Genomic DNA, 23,911 nt, shown 5'->3' with positions numbered 1-23,911 from the left:
GCCAGCCGCGGCAGGCCTCCCCCAGGCGGCAGCGGGCAGGAACGCCGAGCGGCTCCCCGACGGGGAGAACCGGTGGGGCCGCCTCTGCTGGGCCGCTCCGCCTCGGTCGGGAGCACCGGAGGCTGACGGGGCCCGGCCGGAAGGGGCGGCGCGGCGGCGGCGAGCCCCGGCGGCAGCTGGGCCTTGCCGCGGCGCCGGGCGGGGGTGAGGGCGAGGGGGGGGAGCCCCGCCGCGGAGCGGAGATGGCGGACGAGGCGCTCTTCCTGCTGCTGCACAACGAGATGGTGGCGGGGCTGTACCGCGCCGCCGAGCAGGGCGAAGGGGTGAGTGGGGCCGGGGCCGCGCTGGGGGCCGCCCGGCAGCGGCCGGGGTAAAGCAGCGGCGGCGGCGGCGCCTTGTGTCTTGCAGGAGAACGGCCGCTGCACCACCAAGCTGGAGAGCATGGGCTTCCGCGTCGGGCAGGGGCTGATCGAGAGGTGAGTCCCCGCCGCAGCCTCGCCCGCATCCGGCGCCCCTCCTCCCGCCCCCGGGGCCGGCGGGCCTTGCTCGTCCTCGGGGTTTTTCCCCGGCGGGGGCCCGCGCCCCCTCCTTCCCGGCCTGCTGGGCCCCGGAGCGTTCGCCCGCTCGGTGGAAAGCTGCTGGCTGCTTTGGGTGGACAGAGGGTTGTGCCGCGGCTGTGTTCCTCTTATTACACGTTCTGGCATCCTCTCTTCCGGCATCTCGTTGTTGTGGGGACATGTGTTTAAATACCACAGGACGGTTTTGGAGTATGTATTTTCCCAGTGCTTTCCATCGTGAAAACTGAGTGAGGGTATATGGTTACTTTTAATACTTATAATCCGTTTTAATTGCATTTTTTATAGACCTACTTTAGCATGTTGCCTACTTCTCGTACGTTTCATGATTTTCTTCTCTTTCTAATTTCTTTCTTAAACTTAATTTTATGATTGGCTGCTCTGGCTGTTTCTTTTTTCTAAAGTGCTCTCCGTCCTTGGATCTTCGTGACCGAGCACGTTGCCTCCTTGTTTCCCCAGGCACTTTGGGGGTTCACAATGACATGCTGCACATGCAGCTTCAGCGCCCTCCTCCTGAGGTCGTGTGCACTCTTGAGCTTCTGAATGAAGTCTTGCTTTCGTTGAACAAAGTGGTGCTTTAGTGCCAGATAAAGACCCGCAAGGAAGATAAAGGGAGAGAATTCTGAAATAAGCGAGAGAAAGAGGTCCCTTTTTGCAAAACAGGAACAAGTTTTACATGTTTGTTCCTCTGTGTTAGTGCCTCTTTGCATATTTGAAGGACTTCTTCCAAGCAGTAGTATAGGTGTGAGCTTTTTGTTTATCTTCTATTTAGACATTCCATTGACGATAAAACTGATGGGGTCCTTTGCATCTTTCTGTACTTTGGCTGTCTTTAATAATCATATAATTAAAACGATTTATGCATGCTGTCGTGTTGCAAGTATTAAGATAACACTGTGTTGCTCTTAAGTTAAAATACTGGATGAACGCAGAGTGATGCTAGAACGATACAGTACAACGGCTGGAAAACTAATTTGTATAGCAGCCTCAAAATAATGTTGCCTAGTACCATTTTTTTGTGTGTTTTCTTTTTAATCAGTCGTGTGTACTTTCATTATTGATATATTTCTCACTTACCTCTTAGGTTCACAAAAGATACTGCCAGGTTCAAGGATGAATTAGATATTATGAAGTTCATTTGCAAAGATTTTTGGACAACTGTATTCAAAAAACAAATAGATAACCTAAGGACTAATCATCAGGTACTAATGCTGTAGAATAAGATTTAACTTACAAAATCGGTAACAGTTTTGAGTTACTAGTGCGTTTTTTGTTTTTCTTGGTCTAGAATTAATTACCTGATAAGAAACCCAAAATGTTCTTTATTTGAAAATACTATTCTTTTATAAAAAGCAGCTTTTTAAGGTTCGTGTAGCTTTAGAATACAATTTAATAATTGCTTCTGATATCTTTATTGCCACTCTGTTGAAAAGACTGAACGCTTTGAATTTCATATGCGCTGTTGCAGAGTTACCAACTGACAGGATTGATTAACACTTAAAAAGGAACTTTTTTACGTACCTCCCAATAAATTTCAGTAGAAAACTAGTGTGAGAAAGTGATATTGCTGTCTTAACATCTATTTAAATAGGATGCCTGCCTTAAAGTAATTTTTTAATTTTGAAGAATATTTACACTTTTCCGCAGTTGAGACACTTAGTTGCCCTATACTGAACATACTTGCATAAGAAACAGCTGAAGAACGTCCCAAATTTGCATGTTGATGCCATTGCGTTGTATCTGTGTCCTTTCCTATATCAACAACCACAGTTCTTAAAGCAAGATCAAAATAATTTAAGGAGCCATTTTACTAGAGTAGAAAAAATCTTTTTCCTTTTGAATGGCTTGGTTTTCTTATGGCCATTTTCCTGTTGTATCAAAGTAGGAAAAAGAGTATTTGTACGAGGATTGTGCCAAATAAAATAGGTTTTATTTTTCAGTGAGCTGTTTATCAAATAATAACTTTAACAGATAATAACTACCTTAGAAATCTGTTTTTGGATTCAAAGAAAGCTGCAGTACTGAGCTTAGGTCTCAATTGTATATGTGACCTTAATTTCAAGGGTTATGAAGTTCCAAAGTAGCACAGTCGTTAGCAAAGAAATTAAAATGACAGGTGTAGATTAAGCTAGACTGTGTTCATACTTAATTTATTAAAATGCATACTTAATTTATCAAATGCGGCACAAAATTGTAATGTAGAAAACACTAGACTCCTTAATTTGATCATCTGCTGGGTGTTGTTGTCCGTATTGCTATTAAAGAAGATAATTGTCACTGAATTTGAGAATAAGAATAGTGAATTGCATACCAACTGAAGAATAAGATTTTAATGTAAAAATCTGCATGCATTTGATACGTTAACAAAGACTTTCTAATATGGAACTATGGTTTCTGAGCACTGGAAGGACACTTCCAAGAAGAATGTAAATAAACATTTTTTAGCGTTAACTTAAGGTTAATATTATTATCTAGGGGTTTTGTTGTAAACTCACAATTAAGTATCTTTTCTTTTGTTTTGATATTTCATGTGAGTAAATAATACAGTTTAAACTTAAATCACATATGCCTTAATCTAAAATTTCATTTTTCAAGCTGAGAACTTTTATATTGTATCTACAAATCAAATCCCTTCACATAAAATGTTGATTACATGTTACTGCATATTCAACTAAAAAAGCGTTTTTTGTTTTGTTTTTTTTGTTTTAACCCAGGGTATTTATGTCCTTCAAGACAATAAATTTCGTCTCTTAACACAAATGTCTGCAGGAAAGCAGTATTTAGAACATGCACCAAAGGTACCCTTCAGTTTTAATCCTTTGGATCTACCAGTTTGATTTGAATTACCTTGATCGATTAATAATAACTTTAAACTATGTGATTGAATGGATATAAACTCTTCAAAAGGGCGGCTAAAGTTTAGTCTCTAAAACCTGTGCTTTTTAGAAAGGTATCTTGTTTCCCAACAGTGGATTTGATTTATGGTTCAAGAAATGGTCGTGGTCATTGTGAAACTTGCTGTTGTCATGTTTGAGTTACTTGATGGTAGGAGCTGGTCTGCCACTATCTGCCACTGTCACACAAATTCTTTCTTTCTCTTTGGGAAGCATGTGCTTTCAGAAGCTTTTTTAAAATTTCCAAAACATATTTGGAAGATGCTATTTGTTACCTAGAACAAGCTTCTGAGATCATATGAACATTCAGAAAGATCATCTACCAATTAAAAATAGTTTTGAGTGTAGATGCTGAGTTAGGTAATAGTTTAGGTAAGTAAAATCAGTGCCTCTGCAGCACTTCTTATAAAGCACTTTGGTTCAGGTGGATGTAAGAAATGAGGCATTCAGTTCCATTTTATGGTTTCTTAATTCTTGATCTTCTTAGTCATCAAAGTTGCAGGCTACTGTCCTTGGGATTTTTTTCTGGTGTTTGGTGAGATGTTTCTTCTGCTTTGCAACATATACTCTAAATATCTGCAGGCCCTTGTATTCTAAGATGTGGCCTGTGCAAGAATGCTATCTTGGCCTGTTTCTCCTTTGTTGCCTTTAATACCAGTTGCTAATTTCAGCCATGTCTTGGGAATACTTGTTTCAAGGATATTAAGTTCCTACAGGTTTAATGGAAATAGAAACGAGAAATCTGTATTGTGAGCTCTGCTGTACCAAATATCGGAGCTTTCATCTGTTAGAGACATGACAAAGTCTCTCAAGCATGGTAAAAAAACCTCCATAGTTTCATATTGGCCAAGTGTTAAGTCTTGTTCTTGAGTACTTAGTTTCAATCTTTAGCAACAAGCTTCACCCTTGACACTTATTTAAAGTGCAACTTTATGTTTAGTATTTAGCGTTTACCTGTGGACTAATCAGAGGAGGCCTATCGAATTTGGGAATAAAGAGTATTGTAACAGCTGAAGTTTCATCAATGCCTGCATGTAAGTAGTTTTCAGAGTATTCAGTAATTAGCTTACTTGGTAACTTTCCTTACTGACTTCATCGCTGTATAAGCATTTGTCAAGGTGGGATTGGTTTGAAGCTGTTGGGCCATAGGAGTCGGTATGAACTTCAGGATATGGCTTGTCACTAAATGCTTTAGTGTTTAGAAAATACTGTCAGAGGGTGAACCTCTATGATACTGAGTGGAAAGCAAAACTAAAGAGTTATATTTACATTTGGAAGCATCAAATGCATGAGGATGTACATCCAGAAGGCTATTTGAACAAGTGAAGATAAAAACCACCAGATACATGCCCTTTCTCCACAGAAGTCATTAAGGAAGTTAGTAAGTGAAGTCCATTGTAACTACCCAAGCTGCTTAAGGTGGATATAAAAATTTCCACAGACTTTGCACAAATTTTAAATTTAGCTGACAGAACTGTTGTGATGTGGGACATGGATCAACTTAAATAAAAGAAAGAAAAAGCTGTTCAGCTGGAGTTAAATGTGAAATTTAAATAATGGCTTTTAAATAATGTTCACAGTTAAAACATAGGATTGAAATGTTCCTTTTTTTCAACAAAATGATTAGAAGAAAATAATTACTTGGAAAAATAACTGTAATGGTGATACTTTGATCTGACTTTGCTTTTTCTTTTGCAGGTAAATTTCAGGTGATGATACAGAAGATGTAGAGCACATTCAAATCTGGGTATCTACCTTAAAAGTCCTTTGTGTGCGGATTCAGTATCTTGGTTCAGCTTTGTATGTTGCTTGTAAATTATAGCAGTGTGCAGCACAATTCCAAAATACATAATAAATGTTCATCAAAATAACTTAACACTATCCTTGTATCTTGGTATGAAATTTATTCTATACCAAGGTATTAATGTCCACGTGGTAAAAACATCTTCTGAAAAGTTTTCAGCAAAATATTTCAATTACCAAAACAGCACATGTGGAAGACCAGAGGCACATTTTGAGAACAGAGTAAAAGCCTGACCAAGACTAAATTAGAATAAGAAACTAATGTGTTTTGTGTCACCTAACATGAATTCCCAGCTGCTACCTTTCCCTATTCACTCTGAACTGTGAGGCAGCAATTGCTTTTGTATTATTCTGAGGAAGGCATTAGCACATGAATGAACAGCCTTCGTTAAGGATGTTCAGTGGAGGCTTAGTTCCTTTGTAGGAATGATATGGGGCAGTAGAACCAAGAACTTATTCCTACATAGTTAAACAGTTTCTCCTACCTCCATAAAATTAGCAGCTGGTTTTTGTGTCAGAATACTTTTATAGCTAAGGTCATCTGTGCTGGCCAAAGAAGGAAATTTGTTTTAGCTTGTTGTGCATAAACTCAGTATTAACGTAATTGTTTTTAATTGCTAGCTACAACTCACTTCTGTAATGAGTGTGTGCAGGAAGATGATTAGGCCTGCAAGAAGCTATAAAGACATCACCGAGACTCTTGAGGACATTGGGGTTTGCTAGATACTACTTGTTAGAAGAATTGCATAACAATACATGTTGTGCTGTAGGTAAGCATGAAAACATCTTGTTAAAACTTTTAATTAATTTTTCTGTAAGACTTTTCTGTTGGCAGGTTCAGGCCTTATACTTGCCAACGAGTCACAGTAGAAACTTACGGTGTTTATTCAGAAGTGTGATGTAGTGGGTTTGCATGGCCAGGTTTTGGTAGTGGGGAGGCTACAGGGGTGGCTTCTGTGAGAAGCTGCTAGAAGCTTCCCCTATGTCTGACAGAGACAATGCCAGCCAGCTCCGAGATGGACCCGCTGCTGGCCAAGTCTGAGCCAATCAGCGACAGTGGTAGCACCTCTGTGATAACTTATTTAAGAAGCAAGGAAAAAAACCCCACAACTGCAGCTGGAGAGAGGAGTGAGAATATGTGAGGGAAACAACCTTGCAGACACCAAGGTCAGTGAAGCAGGAGGGGGAGGAGGTGCTCCAGGTGCTGGAGCAGAGATTCCCCTGCAGCCCATGGTGAAGCCTGTGGTGAGGCAGGCTGTGCCCCTGCAGCCCATGGAGGTCCATGGTGGAGCAGATATCCACCTGCAGCCTGGGGAGGACCCTGTGTTCATGATGGTAATTGGTGCATGATCTCTCCCTGCCCTTATCTCGACCCACGAGCCTTTTGTTATATTTTCTCTCTCCTGTCCAGATGAGGAGGGGAGTGATAGAGCAGCTTTGGTGGGCACCTGGCATCCAGCCAGGGTCAACCCACCACATGTGAGAATGCCTTGTGATAGTGATTCAGTTTCTGCTTTGAGACCAGTAAATAACAGGCTTACTAGAAAAGCTAACATGTAAAATGGCACCTTTGTTGTAACTACCATCTGTGTGGGGAGAAGTGTATGTTGTCCAGTTGCATGGTGGGCAAGAACAGTGGAAGCTGTTCTTCCCTGAGCTCTAGGAAAGGTCTGACGTTTGTAATGGATCAAGCCTTTTCTAGATAGCTATTACAAGCTGGCAAGCTATAGATTATAAATGTGGTAACTAGGGGTTTATTATACTTGAGCTTAAGATGTGACCAAATTCTGATCTTTTCAGGTACTGTGAATGCTAGCTCACATTAGTTGTAGCTGAGTAACTTGGCAGTTCTAGGAAACATCTAGAGCAGAACTCAAACTAGCAGAATGCTGTCCCACTGTTTGTAGAACTAGCAAAGATGAAAGTAACTACAGTAGTATGGTACTCAGTAGGGGTCAGCTGTTTGAGTGACTGAAAACGCTGGGTTCTTATACTGCTAGTTCATGGGAGGGCTGTGGTTGTTCACCTTTAACTCAGATTTGTTTGAAATCGTAGGGCTAGAGAATTAGCTAACTAGTATTCTTGCATTTCATGGGTTCTTCAGTTGCCAACTCATCCTGCTTTCAACGTGCTGGAAATGTTACTAAAGAGACTAGAAATAACTTCCACTGTATGTCTAATAGATTGACTTTTCAATGTCATCACATTTTGGGCATCTGCAGTGTGGTAGACATTTGGTATCAACATACACAGAATCATTGTTACTTGCATCTCCAGAATTAAAACTCTAGTAGTTATTGTAATTCACTTTTGATTTTTCATTTGACAGTTAAGACTACCATTCCAGAGGGAAAAGTGCCAATCATTCAAAGACATATTAAATGTTTATCAGTAACTGGTTGTGGCTAATGATTATTTTTAATAGTGAGGGGAGGGACTTAAATTCTACAATATAGAGAAAGCAGATGTCAGTTAATACTGTATATCAATTTGCTGCTGTCAGCAGAATTCATTGTTCCTTTAACATGGATTTTTAATTGTTGAAGAGAATTAGAACCAGAGGGAGTCATGTATGTACCAAGCAGATGCTGATACTCTTGGCAAAGCACTCCATGTTAAATACATAAATAGGCGAGCTAATGTATTTGTCGAGATAACATAGAGAAAATAAATTTGTACATTCTGTTTAATAAATGCTTCTATTAAAAGCATTGAATACAGCTGTGTAACTTTCACTGGTTTCTGCAACTGTTTACTAAAAATTAGTATTAGTACTTAGGAAGTAGTGACATTTACGTTTTACTAAAATAATTGTTTCAGTAACTTACTGGCTGTAGTTGGAACTGCTCAGCAGTGCTTAAGCTCAGGAAGCAAAGCTTGAAAAAACACATTCAGTCCTAGTTGTGTAGATTCCTATAGCAAGGCTGCTGTTAAATGGTATGAAGAATGAGAAAAGCCACAATTTTTAAGAACACTCTTTAAAATGCTTCAGTTTTATTAAAAAAAAGCCCTCAATAGGTGTGAGAGAAAGAACTATCATTTGTAACGGAACCTCAGACTTCACCTAATAGCAGTGTCCAGAGGATTACTCAGATGGTAGAAATTTCTAACTGATAATGTAGTTTACAGAGACAGTAGCTTGAGAGATGATGCCAGACTCATGATGATGATGACCATTTTACAATGATGGTGATGACGATACCGGAGACATTGACAACCTCATGCTAAAGCTCAGCTTAAGTTATTCTGAGTTGTCCCAAATGCATCATCATCAGGGTGTTCTGAAGGGGTTGTATAGTGCTTCAGGTCTGAACAGGGCAGTGTCTTGCTGTTACCTCTGATAATGCTGTTTGTACTATGGCAATGCAAAATAGTTGATACCCTCAAAATAGTCTAGGAAGGCTCATCAGCCAAGTCACGCTGATCGAAGTACCTAGTGGAGAGAAGTGGAATACATACAATGCAACATATTTCTTTCTTTGCTCTGAGTTGTCAGACCCCTTGCTTTCTAGCTCTTCTTTTAGTGTTTCTATCATAATTATAGCTTTGCAGTTCAGGGGGCTCATCTGAGGAAACCAATAAGATTACTTTACTCTTAGGTTTATCTTAAGTCCTTTTAGCTAAGTATATTTGCTACATAGGCCCAAGATACTTTACCTGACTTCCGTTTTAAAATAATCTAGGTTAGGTCAAGAGTAGTCACACATTTATTCTGGACATACTTCACTGTTTTAGGTATGTAAGTTGCATTACCTGCTAACTAAGCAGATTATCAAGTTCAGAGCTGATATTTGTTCTTCATTCTTGTTCTCCTGGAAGAGAAATAAGTATTAGAACAGTTCTTTTGTTACCTGTCAAACAGAAAAGCTGTGACGTGCCATGTTATGTGCTTGTAGTCTTCCCTCCATTCTCAAGCAAACTTAGGATGTGAAAAATTACTTACCAAGACTTCAAGAACTGAAAAATCCTCGTTCTAATAATATACTAAGTTCAGCAAGTCCTTTGCGCAATATTATATTAAATCTTACCTCTAGTACTCTGACTTCTGAGCATCGTCTTGCCAGCTGTCGAATAAGGGAGTGAGCTTCAGGTAGCAAAGGTTTTTCAAGGCATGCCAACAGTGCATAAAGCCATCTACCCTGTGTGGATTCAAATAACAAAGTTTTAATTATGAGCATTTCCTTGAAGTTTCATGCAGTTCTTGTTATAAAGAGCAGGCCTGGAGTGTAGGTCACAAAACAAAATTGCATTTAAGAGCTACTGCCAAAATTGAAAAGTTTGAAGGCCAAATTAGACACTACACAGTAGAATTTTGTGCCTCTAGATAAGCTTCTTGTAAGCAGTACTCCTGGATTTCCCGATATTTTTTTTGAATACTGGCCAAGATATAAATTAATACAGTTTACATTACTGAAGTCTGAGGGAAGGATTATTTTAGTAATATCTAAAGATAACTACTCAGCTATTAGTTTTTAACTTCACAAGCTGTGGAAAAACATTCCTGAAGAGTGAATGTTTCAAGTCAGATCTTTATGGAATTAATGCTGTTAGATCAGCTTTAAGATTTGCACCACTGTGAAAACACGTCCTTTGCATTTTACTTCACTGATTTCTCCCGCATTCTTATAAATGTAACTTCTGCTACCAGTCTGACTTCTTAATTTAATTGCAGTGTCTAGCAGCTTTCGTTATGGGAATAAACTAAAAGTCAATGTGCACATTCTCTGCAGCATATTGGTTAAAAAGAAAACAGTCCTACAGAAAAGGACAGAACATGAAAGGCCTTTAAGTGACTCAAAAATAGTGAAACTGCATTTAGTGTTATGGAAGTAATTTTTCATTACTGTTTTGCTTTGTGGTACTGAATGAAATGAGATGCATCCATGAAGGTCTTTTGTAGATATGATGCCATTACATAGCTAGTCAATCTAGTTGTGACCAAGCTCCATGCTAATGTACCCTGTCAATCAGAAATTCTTACTAGGTTTGATTTGTCACCACACTAATGCAGCTAAGGTTTGTGGTCTGTGCTGCACATGAAAGAACGTGTCTTTGCCAGCACACTGTCATGCATCTCCAAACTAAAATGGAGGTGTTGGTAAATACAGGGTGCAGCACTCTGACAGCTTGAACTGGTCAGAACCAAAGGTGCTGCAGTCTGACCCTCTTCTCTCCCCAGCACTGATACTCACCTAACCTTGTGGTTTAAGTTAGTGTGGGGAGCGATAAAAAGGGGAGGGGGCTTTGGCAGTACTTGACAAAACTGCATCTGTTATGTTTTGTAATTAGCCTTCTAAAAAGTTCTGTGAATACTCATTTTAGTATCTGACCAAGAAAGTTTTGAAAGTAACTGAATATGATACACGCATCTAGAGAACTCTTTAGAAACTAAAATAATGTCATAGAAAACTAGGAACAATTTATCCCTTGTTTAATGCGTTCATGTGCAAGTAGTCAGAATAAATTAAAAATTACCAGTTCCGGAGTAAATTTTTTCTCTCCAAACCAGCTTATCAGGTATTCTAAGACACTGGTCACTGTTGCCTTCAAAAGAGGAACAGAAGAGACAATACATTACCTGCAATGTTTTGTTTGCTGTCCTTCTCCCTGAAGGATATAAAAAGCAATGTGGTTTGGTTTTTTGGTTTTGTTAAAATATACACATTATGTATTTCTACTCCACTGTGATACTATACGGTATTTATTCCAGGTTGAAGTTGCATATAAGGGTAAAGTAAGCGTTAAAGCACCAGTTCCTGGAAAGAGTATGTAAGAGAAGTGATCTTCTGTGTTAACAAAAAGTTATGGGTAAGTAGCTACAGATTAGGAAAGAGGCATCACACTGACTGGTTGTTTCTGTATAAAGGTGACTAGTAGGAAACATTGCAGTAAAGGAAAGGTAAGTGTGATTCTTTTAGCCTTGCAGTGTACATAAGAGTTCACAATCAAGTTGAATGACTGCACTTAAAACACTAAATGAGAAATCTTAAAAACATTGTCAAGCACCTAATGGGGCATTCAGCAAAAATTCAAACATTAAGTGTTCTATAGAGAAATTACAAGGACAGAATACTCTTAAAACTAGTGTTGATAAATATTCACTAGTAAAGTTGTTTGTAGGTGAAGGCGAGAGAATGATTACATGTCTTCTTTGTAAGTGTACAATGAATAGCAGTTGTAATAAACAATTGCCTACTCTAGCACAGAAAAATAGATAAGATTTCGGCAACAGAGTATGAGAAATAATGATTTATGCAATGTCACTGTGCAATTCTAAGACATAGGCTTACCTGATTCATTCTGCTTACAATACTTAGCAAGGGGGGAAAGCCCACCTGAAAAAAATCAAGTTGGAAAATGCAGATATTATCATAAACATTTTTGTTCTAATTTAGAACACACTAACATTTTAAAGTGATGCTCAGACATTTGTAGTGATTTGAAAGTCTATTCTGAGCTTTGAAATCTATTAAAAAAAAAAAAAAAATTCTTCAAGCAAGTTCAAGATAAGGTCCAGTCAAATTTGGGATCAAGGAACCTTGCTTTCATTTGTTAAAGTTTTGTTTTTTCAAAATGATGCAGTGAAGGGCGTGTTTGTAGGATAGCATGTATGAGGAGAGGAACCACATATCACCATTCAACAAAACACTAAAGCAGGCTATGCAGAAAGCTTTCCGTTCAGTTCAGTGAGCAACAAAGTAGTGTGCTTTAGCTGATAAGAGATGAAGGAACTCTTTAACTTTCTGACCGAAGGGATAGACTTGTTCTCTGCTTCATTTGGTTTCCACTTGGAAGAAAAATGGGACTTTCTGGGCTCACCAGAGAGCCTACTTTCTATTTACCGCAAAGCGGTAATGAACAGTAGGATTATTTCTGGCAGTTATTCTTGAAAATAGCAGCTGAAAATTAGATCTCACCTTTATGTAATCAATTCCTAGATTTTCATTATCAGATAGTGCATCTATTTCTGAGTATACTCTTTCACCCAGGCAGAACTTCTTCCAGCCTTCTTCATCCTCTGATTTTGGCTGAAGTAAATAAAAATAAATGGAAACTGTGAAATATTGCTATCTTGAAGACACTGAAGAAAAGACTTGATAATATTCACAAGTTATTGCGTTAAACTGTAAAGCAAGATTAACCACAGATTTAATGACTGGGGAAAAAAACCCACAGCACTGTTATGAATTGTACTCACCATAGTAACATTGCTGTCCAAATGTTGTGACCGCCAGTGATTTCTGTGCTTGTTCAGGCTCTGAGTGATTAAAACAAAGCCAAATCACAGTTTAACTTTGCAGTTATTTTATCCTAGCCATAATTGCTCTTCGTTATTCTTAAAAAGTATATTTTATGATGTCCTATAAATCAGTAGAGGCATAACTGGCTAAGTATGTTCCATGCCTCTTAGTATAAACGTAACTAAGTTGCTCACGCTGGGTTTTTGGAAGTAATGTTAAAGCTGAAGGAATTTTAAAGTCTACTATGTAAAGTTAAGTTGAGTAGTAAGCTGTAATATCTTCCAGACTTTTCTTGGCATAACAAGCCTAAGGAAGAAAAAAAATTTAGTCCAAAAGCACACATAAAGCCAATATCCTGTTTCCAACAGTGGTCTGTATCTGTATGAGATGTCTACAGAACTGTCAGAAAGAAGGCAAGCGTGCTTTCCTAGTGTATTTCTTCTACCTGACAGGGATGCCATACAAGACAAATTGGCCTGCTTGACAGTTTCCCATACAGACGTGTAAACTTTTTTGTAACAGAAGAAATCTTCCCCCCAATCTAATTGTTATTGCAGCAGTAAAAATGACTGCTAAAAACACTGTAAGTAACAGTAGCTGAGGCATGGTGTTTGAACAAGTGACTTCTGATGCTCTCTTTTCTCTTAAATATTTTTTTAGGATATTCTTATACTTCAGTGTTAATTCTGGCACAGATGAGAGGACAATTAGTTTGTGTGTAAAAGAAATACCTGTACAGTGAATATGCCTTTAGATGTCAGTTTCCTTAGTTCTACTACAACCTTAGATTATGTCTAATATACAGTATGCAATGTGATACCTTGTAGAAATAGGGGCTAGCTCAGTTAATATTTACAATGTAGATGCAGTAGTCCAGATCTCCACCTTCACTGATTTACCTCCCTGAAAAAACACGGTAATTGAGCTCATGCAAAGTTCAGCACTACAGCAGCTTCAGTGCAGCTGGTCGTACTTCAGTTACTTGATGTATTCCTATAATGCAGTATCAATGCATTGTAAACATGCCTTCCACGGCACTGGAGTCATAATTGATCTCTACCTACATCTTTACTATGTTTTGCATTTCACCCTGTTTGAACTGTGGATAGAGAGACTGCTCAATTCTCCATTTCTGTTCTGTTATTTAAGAGCAGGGTGCAAATGTGGTAGGAAAGATTTAAGTCTGTGCTAACACTACGAAGTTACAAATACATTTTACCAAATTCGTATTTCTCCTCATAATGGGTGCCACCACTGTCAGCAGTATCTTAAATGGACAGTGTGTTCTATGTACATGAATCTCCTGGTGGGTTAGGATCTGCTTGTTTTTCAGTTAACGCTGAGTTCTGCAGAATATTCCTGCTAGTGCTAGGTTTTACTGTAACTGCGTAACATCATAGGGATTTTTGTCCTCCCTCAGCTACTCTGTGTCATTTAATCTAAATACTGACAGATATTTTTGCTGAAGTTGAAGGAGAATTTTTTTTAAACATGACTCTCTCAAGAGTTTTATCAGAGGTTTAAAAGCCACCCAGTAGACACTCAATTATTTTTCAAGAACTTAAAACATTTGCATACAAATATCTGTCCTACCATAAAGTCGTAGCGTTTCTATACTAGATACAAGGTGGTCCCCTGTAAAGCACAGATGTTCTATCTAGACAGTGCGAGTCCCCTCACACACACCATTTTGTACCTGACGAACAGCTGAGAAATTGGCCACTTGCTGCTGCTGCCACCTGAGCGTTGGAGAGTATCCTTCAGGAGCAGGCTGACATCCGGAAATCTAAGAAAACACTGGCAATAATTACAATGTAAAGAAATCTTTATAAGAAGAATCCTTAAGAACAAGAGAATCAGTAAATGTTTACTATCAGGTAAACAATTTCCTTTAAATCTTCGTTTAAGAAGGTAATTTCATGACCACATCCAAGACTGACTTAAGAATTGCTTTAGACAAAATTTCTTCTGTTTGACTCTTCTCATATGCAAATAAGGAAAACTAAGTATTCAAAATACATTGTCAGAGAATGATTTAAGGTTGTCTTCTTAGCAGTTGTTCTGCCTTAATACCCCTGTTTATAAAAAGCAGGCTGCTGTTTCCTTATCTTGGACAGATGTTATGAATCTTATGTGTTCTACTTGCCAAGATAGTAAGTTGAGGAAGACAGAAGACCACAAATATATGTTTTAGAAAATGAACTCTGACAGTTAAGTATATACAACCTCTTTAAAGATAAGCATGAAAGTTATTTAAAAAAAAACCAAAAAACTTTCAACAAATGTTTAAGAATAACACTACAAAAAGATGAGACAAATGAAGAGAATGGTCACAGAAGTTACATGGTCATATGTCAGTACTAGAAACTTTTCCTGAGCAATCTAGTACTGAAATTTCAGATTAGTTTTCACTAGGGAAAGGCAAACTTGGTCTCTTGAACTATTTGAAAGTAGATTAAAAACCAAGCTGTCAGGGCAATGTGACAACAGAAAAATCTGCTTGGGCAGTAAGGAAAAATTCTGATAAAATATTCCACCAAGAAGGGAAAAAGTGGTGCTAGAATTTGATCTAACTTCAGTAAAGCTTAGCTGAGCTTACTACCCTTACCCTAGATATATATTTACACCTAAATAGAGATACGGAGATGTCTGCCTTCTAAAGTTTATGCAGGTTTTATGATTAAATATTTGTAAAATATAATGCAACATTTGATTTCCTCAGACAGTAGTCTGCTGTGTATCAAATAGTATGGATATTATAAATTTAAATCAGTTATAAAGACTGCTGTTAGCCAGCAGTTGAACAGGTGTTTCTTCAAACCCAGGCATTTAATTCTGTAGATGCTTTTAAAATCCAGCAGCGCTATTTAGTTATGCCAACCACTCCCCAAAATTAGTACAAACGTTATGATATTAACAACTTTCCCTTTCATTTTTTTTCTCTCTCAAAACAAAACGCGTATAAGTTCTCAAACTTACTGAAATGTTTACTGTCTGCTTCTTTCTCAATTTTTTGGGGTCTATTTGCGCCACGACCACGTCTGGACATCGAGCTGCTTCAATCCTACAAAATAAAATCAAGCGGCTACATTTTTCCCTTTTTGTAACAGGCGGTTATATGCCGGATGTCTCTGAAATACCGCACCCGCGGAAATCTTCAGGTATGTAAAACTGAGTGTACCGGCAATCCTGAGGGAAGGTTTGACCGGAGAGTTGGGGATCGAGCATTCTCGCTTTCTACAGGGCTGCTCCGCGCTCCTGGAGGCTCGCTGACATCCCAACTCGCCTGAGGCGCGGCAGCGCGGCCCGCAGCCAGACCTCGGGAGGCCGCCGCTGCCGGTACGGAGAGCCGCGAACCGGACCTCCATCTTCCCGAGGAAAACAGAGCGGCACCGGCCCCGCGAGCCTGCCGAGGAACACGCCGCCCAGCGCGGCGTGCGGCCGCCGTGCCGCCGCCCTAGAGAAGCGGCAAGCCTGGCAGGAAGCGGACGGGTGCAGGGCCGATGCCGGACGGGGTCCCACCGCCCCGGGAGCCCTGGGGAAGCAGCGCTTCTGGCTGCGGCTGGCCAGGGTAACGGCAGCGCGGCGCGGCCCCCCCAACGCGAAGCTCGGCCCGGGCGGCCGCGCCGCTCTGGCGGGGAGGTGACGGCGGCGGGCCCGGCCCGCCGGAGCTCGGCCCCGCCGCCCCGCCACTCACTGGACGCGCTTCAGATACTCCTGGGGCGTCCTGGGAGGCACCGTGGGGTCGAAGTCCTCGGCCAAGTCGCAGTCATCCACGGGCAGCAGCCGCGGCATCAGCTCCTCCACGCCCGGCTCCATGGCCGCGCCGCCACGGGAGCCCGCGCCCCGCCCCCAGCGGCGGAGGCCGCCACACCGGGCGCCGCTGGGCCCGGCCCGCCGGCACGCAGCGCGCGCTGCTCTCGCGAGAGGGGCGGGGCTGCGGCCTCGGAGGGCCGCGGGGAGCGCGCGCGGCGGCCGCCGTTAAAGAGGGCGGGGCCGGCCGCCCCCTCTCGGTGCCCGCGGCCCGGGGGGGGGGTGCCGCGGTGTTGCGCTCTGACGCGGGGGTGATGGCGGGAACACGCTGTGTGCGCGGGGCACCGGCAAGCGCCGAGGCCTGAGCGGCGGCCCGCTCTGGAGGTTTTAGCTGGCCCGGGAACGCGGGGAGGGGAACGAAAGGAAAGTCGGCCCAAGAGCAGTGCTGGAAGTGGTGTACCGATGAGGCCCGTCAGTCTAGGCCTGTTTCTGCGGCGAAACGCTGTAAACCTTTAATAACCATTTCTGTCAGGCCTGGTGCCGTTATTCTAATACACCGTAGTTTTCGCAAGTGGTTCTTCAAAACTCGCCCATTAGCGTTTTCTATTCTACCTGTGGGCATCCAGTAATAATACTTGTTCCTTCCTTGAAATGCTTTGAGATCTATGGTTGAAACGAGTACACTGGAGTTAATTGCTATAAATTTAAGAGTTCTCGAAGGGTCAATGAGTTTTTATTTTGTCGCTCTAACGTTTATTTAAATTTATTTTATTATTTAGATTATTTTAGATTTATCTAAACACTATTGTATGGGTTTATCTATTATATATCTATTATATGGGAGTATCCACATGCCAAATCAAAAGCAAGGTACTATTAGCACAAAGGGGGGTTGCTTTTCAGTTAAGATAAAAAGCGGAAGGATAATGCTGTAATCATTTATGTTGTCTATTATGAAATTCCTTACACAAAATGTCAATCTATATTATTTTTCCTATTAGTTCTGCTGCATGCAAAGTCAGTTTAGTGCTACCCACAGTCCACCTAGTAGGTCAGAGGAGCTCTAAATACTTCTGACATGAGCGCAAAAAAGCAATGCTTTTTTTTTTTGTCAAGGCTGTTTTTTACCAGTTCTGAAAAAACATCTACCCTAACTCCTCCTCTCCACTGGCTTTTGTTTGTTGTAAGGTGTTTCCAAAACCACCTATGTGTAATAGGGAGTTTTAATTCTGCAACCCTGATCTAACATCCTAGTTGAGTATGTAACCATTGCAGTCACTAGTAGAAATAAAACCTGCTTAGCTAAAACTACAGTGGTATCTCTGGAAAGGCTGACCAATAGCCAAGACAAAAACTTTGGTGAGTCCAGCTGTAAAAAGTTCTAATACTTTGGTAATATTCAGAACTTTTTTTTTCTTTTTATGAAGTCAGGAACTACGAACAGAAAGAGAATCCACAGGTATAAAGAGACTTTAAATATACTTTCTACCTTTACATTATTTTTTCTGGAACTTTCCATTGATACTTTTTAAATGAAGTAACATATTTTTGATTTTTACAGGTAGTCTTCCACAGATAATAAAGTCGTTCCTAACAAGTTTTACCAACAATGTTGATGCAGTGGCTAGCAAATATGACTCAGTGGAAGAAGAGGAAAAAGAAACTGGAAATGAACATACTTTCTCCTCAGCTGCCTAGGCATTATGGAAGAGTACTATTCCAAAGAAAGGGTGAGTTGCCATCAGTGGGTATGCACTGCTGACTAAAAAAAAAAAATCTAACACATAAACTAAAAATTCTGCATTAAGAGAATGAAATGCTTTCACCATATATTCTAATACTGGGAGATAATATTTTCTTATAATGAGTATACACCATGTTAGGATCCTATTTTCTATTTTTTTGCTTCTTGCTTCTCTGTGGTTTGCACCATCATAATAACAGCTGCAAAACATTTCTTGAAGTTTAAAGCATTGGATTGAGTCATTATGTAAGGAAATTTAATTGTGCTATAGACTGATGAAAAATACTGTATACCTTTTATTTGTAGTGAGCTTTCAGAATAGTATACTGTCCTGTTCTTCCTTCTTCCCTTTTAAGTGTCTTTAAGTGCCAGTTGCCTCTTTTTCTCTTGTTCTCGTTGCCTATAGAGTTCATCCCACAGTCTGACTTCGGGACTTGCCTCTTTTCAGTGTAACTTTCTGAAAATGTTTCACACAGTATTTGAGTATTTTTGAAATTGTAACACTGAACTGCTTTCTGTGCTTCTGTTTGAAGTTCACCCTGTTGTAGGGTTTTGTTTTGGTTTTTTTTTTTTTAATAGACTGAGAAGGTTACGTGCCCTTGGCAAGCTCTTGCTTAATACTCCCACAACTGGCAGTGAGGTTTGCAGACGTGGAAATTTAAAATCCCTCCCTTTAAGTTCTGCTGTTGTTTACATGCTCGTGTTTTTAGACTGAAGAGGACTGGCAAACAATACTGGAAATAGTAATGGCATAGAAATTCTAATAATTACATTTGACATATAACGAAAGAGAGTAAGGATATTTTAGTAATTTATAGTTGGTTGGTGGTCATAGCACGTTTTCAGAGTTGCAGTGCAGGAGGACGTGGTAGGCAGCAGATGTTTTTCAGTCCTCCCCCATGTCCGGATTGGTTGCACTGAGATCTCGCAGGAAAGACAGAAGTTTCTGTGCTAGCCTTTTGTGGCAGACTTGTTGAAAACGATTCTGAAGTGCCCCGGAATCTGTAACTTGGGTTTGGGGGAGGGGAAAAAAAGATAACTGCACTAACAAAAAACCTGAACAAAACTGTACAGTTATGGCTATGTCGAAGTTATTGTGCAGAGAGTAAATAAAGATGTGTTATATTTCAAAATATTAGTATGAGATAAAGCAAAAGATGTGTTATATTTCAAAATATTAGTATGAGATAAAGCAAAAGATGTGTTATATTTCAAAATATTAGTATGAGATAAAGCAAAAGATGTGTTATATTTCAAAATACTTGTAAGTATGAGATAAAGTATTGTCTCAGGCTAAAACCCACCAGGAATATAATTTCAATATATTTCTCCCCAGGCAGTCCGAAGACACACGTAAACAATCTTCCGCATTAAAAAGCTGCCATAAATACACAGGGTGGAAGGCGGGCAACCAGCGGGCTGAATTCAGGGACTCCCAGAAGCCCGGCTGCTGGCTCCCGGGGCTTTCCCCGCAGCAGCCCCTGGCAAGCAGAGAACAACGCGGCGGCGGGGCAGCACGGCCACCGGCGGGGGCGGGGGCGGCTCCGGTACCCGCGGGCACCGGCGCGGCCGAAGGGCAGAGAGGGCAAAGCTCCCCCGGTGGCCGGGAGGCCTCCCTTCCCGAAGGGTTTTAAGAGCGAGGTGGAGACAAACGATCTCTAGAAGAAATCCGGGCGCCGAACGGGGAAGAAAAGGCGGCGGCTAAGGGGCAGGGGCCGGCGGGGCGCTGAGGCGGAGGTGAGCGGCGCGGCACGGCACGGCTGAGGCCGGGCCCCTCCGCCCCGCTCGCCGGGGAGGGCCGCGGGGCACAGGCGGGCTGCCCCGCCGGGAGCGGGTCCGCGGCCAGGGCTGCCCCTGCGGCGGGGGGGGCGGCGGGGGAGCCGCGGAGCTCAGCCCGGCCCGCCCCGGCCCGCCGCTCTCTGCCCCTTGACGTGGCGCGGACTCTCCCATCAGCCATGTTGACTGCGTCGGCGGCGCCGGGGCGGCTGCGTGCGGGCAGGCGAGAGCGAGAGAGGCGGCGGCGGCGGCCGGGACGCGGGGTGAGCGGGCAGGGCCGAGGCCGGGGGGGTCGCGGGGAGCCGGAGGCGGCCGGCGGCGTGAGCTGGGGGGTGCCACGGGGAGGAGAGTCCTTCGGCGGCGCCGCGGCGGCGGCAGCCCCGCTCCCACCCCAGCCCTCGGGCCCTGGGGCCCCCGTCCGGCTGCTGGGCCGGCAGCGGGGTGGGGAGCTTCCCGCCTGCCCTCCCCAGGTTCGGGCGCTCACGCCGCCCTCCGTGGCCGTGGGGGGATCCGCGGGCGGCCTGAAGCTGCTCTCGGGGTCCCCGGACGGCCCTGAGGGGCCGGGGACACCCGCCGGCGGCGGCTCAGCGCTGCCCGCGGCCTCCCGGGGCCGCCTCTGCCCCCCTTGTGATGGGGCGGGGAGCGCCCACCCTGCCCGCCGCGGTGCAGCCCGGCTGGGGCGGTGCGAGCGGCCGCCGGGAGCCCCGTTCGCAGCCGGGGCTCCCGGCGCGTAGGTCGGGCCGGCGGGGCACGGCCTTGGCACGGCTGCCGCTGTAAGGCGCGGCTCAGCCCGGCAGCGGCTGCAGCTTTCGGGTCCCGGAGCGCTTCTGGCCCCGCGTTGCCGTGCCGCTGCCAGGGGCTCTGGCAGGGGTGCCTTGCGAGACAGGGAAAGCTGCGCAAAAATTGTGTTTAGGCAGGCCCTGATGCATTTGGATATGTTGTTGTTTTTTTTTTTTTTTTTTTAAATTTAGGTGGGTTATTGCATACGCTTTTTTTTTTAAAAAAAAAAAGTGAACAAAACTGGGAGAGCAGGTTTGGAGGATGGCTGTGTTTGAGTAGTGAAAATGAGATTCTATGTTGTCACTTTGACGACTTGCAGTTGCTTTGGATAAGTATGAACCCATTCTCCTCGTATATTTGAGTTACTCCTTGGTACCGAAATAGATTTGTATCTGAAATGCTGATTTTGGCATAAAAAAACAAATTAAAGGCTTATTATTAATCTCTTATTTTACCAGATTATTAGTGCATAATAAGCAGAAAGAATAGGTTTGTTATAAGAAAAGTGCACAGTGACCTGTACTAATTTAGTGGTATTTAAATACATAGTCATATGAGGGAGTCTGATCTCTGTGCTGCAACTCTTAAAATAGTGTAGAGAGAAATGTTTTGATTTTGTTTATATGTGCTTCCCAGGACTAGTGGATATTATTTTGGTGATCATCTGTGTTGAGACACATTTCTGTGTGGTGTGTAAATGTTTAAAGGTGCTGAGATGAAAGAGGAACTTTTAAAATAATCTATTTTGAAGAAACTGCCCTTACTGTTTGCAGTTGCTTCTAGAAGCATTTCAAAATAATGTCATTTCAAAGTAATGTGTTTCAAAACTATTTATTCAGCTATAGGATAGCTTTCCGAATGGTATACCAAAGATGTTTGATAAGTGTAATGGTTAGAAAGTCCTAACTGTCTTCTTGCACCCAGTCAGAGTAATTACATAAATACTATGATTTACCTGAGAATCAAGCCTTCATAGTCAGGTGTAGTCACCCTCGGACTCCTCATGCCGTTCAGTTGTGGCTTCTCTGTGTGACACAGCGCGAGGTTGCCATGGTGCAGGGATGCGGGGGTACAAGTCAGGCTCAGCAGCAGGAGGGAGGAAGCAAGCCGGGAAGGGCTGCTGGGCTTGCCTGGGCGTCCTGTCCTGCAGCAGAGCTAAAGCAGTGGCACCCCAACATGGGAGCTGTTGCTGTTCACCTGTTCTGAAAATCCCTTCTCTCTGGTTTTCTGAGGTGGGCAACACGTATTTTGTGGCGTTCGGGTGTATGAAGTTTGGTCTGTAGTCTGTAGGTCAGGAAGCTTTGCTGTTCTGCTCTAATGCAATGCATCTCCACACCTATCCCAGAAAATGTGCCTGGGTAGCTACAGCAGTGCTATCGAAACTGAATGTAACTTGTCAGACCATGAGTTTCATGTTTGATGTGTGATGAAATATGTATTATTGTCTCTTGGAAGTAAAGAAAAGGGTGGAAGAAAAGATGGAGGAAAATTTGATTATTAGCAGGTTCTGCCTCCTGAATAGGAAATACACACCTTACTAGAATGTAACAGCATTTAACTCAATAAATCCAGCAAACTTTTATGTGTATATATATGCACTTCATTAGTCACTGCACACTGGTGTTTGTACATTGGCCTCTGTGGAGCAGTAACTGAGTGGTAAAAATAATATCCATGTAAAACCATTTCAAGTGTAACTAGAGTAAAATGTGGAGAAGAGGCTTTAAAGTCCAGTACAGAAAATGGGAGTTCATGTTGCAGTGTATGGAGATGGAGTTGGTGGACTTCATAGCAGATGCCTGTGGAACGGCTGGACTGGCCTTTAAGTTGCAATTTTTTCTGTCTTCTCAGGAGATAATTTTAAAAGGAGAGATTATTCAGTTTGTGGTTATAACTGAGATTTTTGCCTCATGCAGATTGTTGTATCAATACCCCATTTTCCAGGGATAATGTTCCTTCACCTTTTGCACAAAACACTGATGGATTTTGACATATTAGGAGAGAAATTTCTTAAATTCTAGATCCTTTTCAGATACCAGGCTGTTCTTTCCTCTCTTAGCTGAATTTTCTTCTGTCTCTGATTCCTCTGTACTAATTATGATTGCCAGATACTCTCTCACCTGTGTTTGCTCATTTTTGTTCCCTGCCTGATGACCTCGTTCAGCCCCAATGGCCTTGCAGCAACTTGAGTAAAAGCGATGGCGGAAGTGCTCTTTTGCACAAAGTCCCGTGTGGCTCCCTGTGTTGCAATTGCCATGACACGAAGATCTGCTCCTAATATCAGTAAGATAACATGGCCATTAAAATGTTGGCAGACTAATTATCATAGTATTTCTATTACAACGTGGAGATAAGTCATAGTGATTGCACCTGTAGAAAACTTCAAGAGAAGGGTACTCTATAGAGCTAAGTTCACCTGTTGGTCCGTGTTTTATAGGAACAATTTTGAGACTGCTTTTTGTAGCTTTATCACATGCTGACAGTTGGTTATTTCCCAGTGATGTTAACTGTGAAATGTGAGGCTTCTCTTTGTTTTACGGATGTTGTTAAACTGTTTTGTTAAAAGTCAGCATTAGAATCAAACTATTATATTAAACTATAATTGAAAAAAATTGAAAAGTTTTTAACTATCGTATAAACTAAAGGTGCAATGTCATTATAATTTTAGTAAAGATAGCTGTGTCTTCTTGCTGGTTTTCCCAGATGTTCACAGGCTCAGATGTGTCTGTGTTCCCCAGTGCTCCAGCTTCTGAGTAACTGTAGCTGAAAATTTTGAAAGCCTTAGGTCAGTGCTCAAATGGTAAATTTGAGTTCAAACGATTGTTGAAAGGTGCATCTTGATATATAATGTAGTGGAATATGACACGTGTACTTCTTAAAAAGTTACTTCCTAGCATTGCTGTAGGAATGTACCCTTGTGGAATATAGTGTTGTTATTCCATTATATTTGTATGTGGGTGTCGCGAATGCAGATTCGTGAATCCTGCTGACTGTTAATTTGTCGTGAACGGAGTGACTCTACACAGTTTGATTTAGTAGCAGTTTAGAATTTACTTGTGGCAATTTGCAGGATTTGATTGTGATATTCTGATGGCACTCAATCATCAGTGATTGACAAAGTGATGAGACAAAATTAATCAAAACAGCGACTTAGTTAAAGATTCGAAGATGGCAGGGTTCACTCTATTACTACATGGAAGAAGCTTATAAAGGAAAATTAAGTTACACTGAGTTGGAATGATTCACAGAGATACTGTGGATGCAGGGGATAAGGAGGACCCTCCCGTTGAGTCGCGAGGTTCAGAATAGACCCCCTTGCTTTTCTAAACTCCTTTTCAGAGAAGA

General features: G+C 42.0%; 3 protein-coding genes across 4 annotated transcripts in view; 2 read left to right on the top strand and 1 right to left on the bottom strand.

The window, feature by feature from the left end:
* Positions 1 to 242: 242 nt before the first annotated feature.
* TRAPPC6B (trafficking protein particle complex subunit 6B) lies at positions 243 to 5,932 on the top strand. Its single transcript, XM_075712847.1, has 7 exons — positions 243 to 323; positions 409 to 476; positions 1,660 to 1,777; positions 3,290 to 3,373; positions 4,410 to 4,503; positions 5,168 to 5,216; positions 5,894 to 5,932. The coding sequence occupies exons 1-6, from the start codon at positions 243 to 245 to the stop codon at positions 5,197 to 5,199; spliced, it is 477 nt and encodes a 158-aa protein (XP_075568962.1). The 3' UTR covers positions 5,200 to 5,216; positions 5,894 to 5,932.
* A 2,202-nt stretch (positions 5,933 to 8,134) lies between these two features.
* On the bottom strand, positions 8,135 to 16,332 carry GEMIN2 (gem nuclear organelle associated protein 2). Its single transcript, XM_075712846.1, has 10 exons — positions 16,211 to 16,332; positions 15,493 to 15,577; positions 14,210 to 14,299; positions 12,471 to 12,530; positions 12,190 to 12,300; positions 11,563 to 11,607; positions 10,748 to 10,816; positions 9,301 to 9,411; positions 9,026 to 9,084; positions 8,135 to 8,705 (listed from the first exon to the last, which is right to left on the bottom strand). Exons 1-10 carry the CDS (start codon positions 16,330 to 16,332, stop codon positions 8,666 to 8,668), a joined length of 792 nt encoding a protein of 263 aa, XP_075568961.1. The 3' UTR covers positions 8,135 to 8,665.
* A 3,328-nt stretch (positions 16,333 to 19,660) lies between these two features.
* SEC23A (SEC23 homolog A, COPII component) overlaps positions 19,661 to 23,911 on the top strand; it is a 31,354-nt gene continuing 27,103 nt past the window's right edge. Inside the window, exon 1 of one of the 2 annotated variants that reach the window (XM_075712844.1) lies at positions 19,661 to 19,747. The gene's annotated coding sequence lies outside the window, so the exon portion shown is untranslated. Of the gene's footprint in view, positions 19,748 to 20,010; positions 20,050 to 23,911 lie in introns of those variants that run through there. The other variant, XM_075712845.1, reaches the window with a different exon arrangement.

This window comes from Pelecanus crispus, chromosome 6 (genome assembly GCF_030463565.1).
Source record: "Pelecanus crispus isolate bPelCri1 chromosome 6, bPelCri1.pri, whole genome shotgun sequence".
In the NCBI taxonomy this organism is placed as follows: domain Eukaryota; kingdom Metazoa; phylum Chordata; class Aves; order Pelecaniformes; family Pelecanidae; genus Pelecanus; species Pelecanus crispus.
The sequence above is the reverse complement of the archived record's forward strand: the minus strand, read 5'-3'. Positions and strand labels throughout refer to the sequence as shown.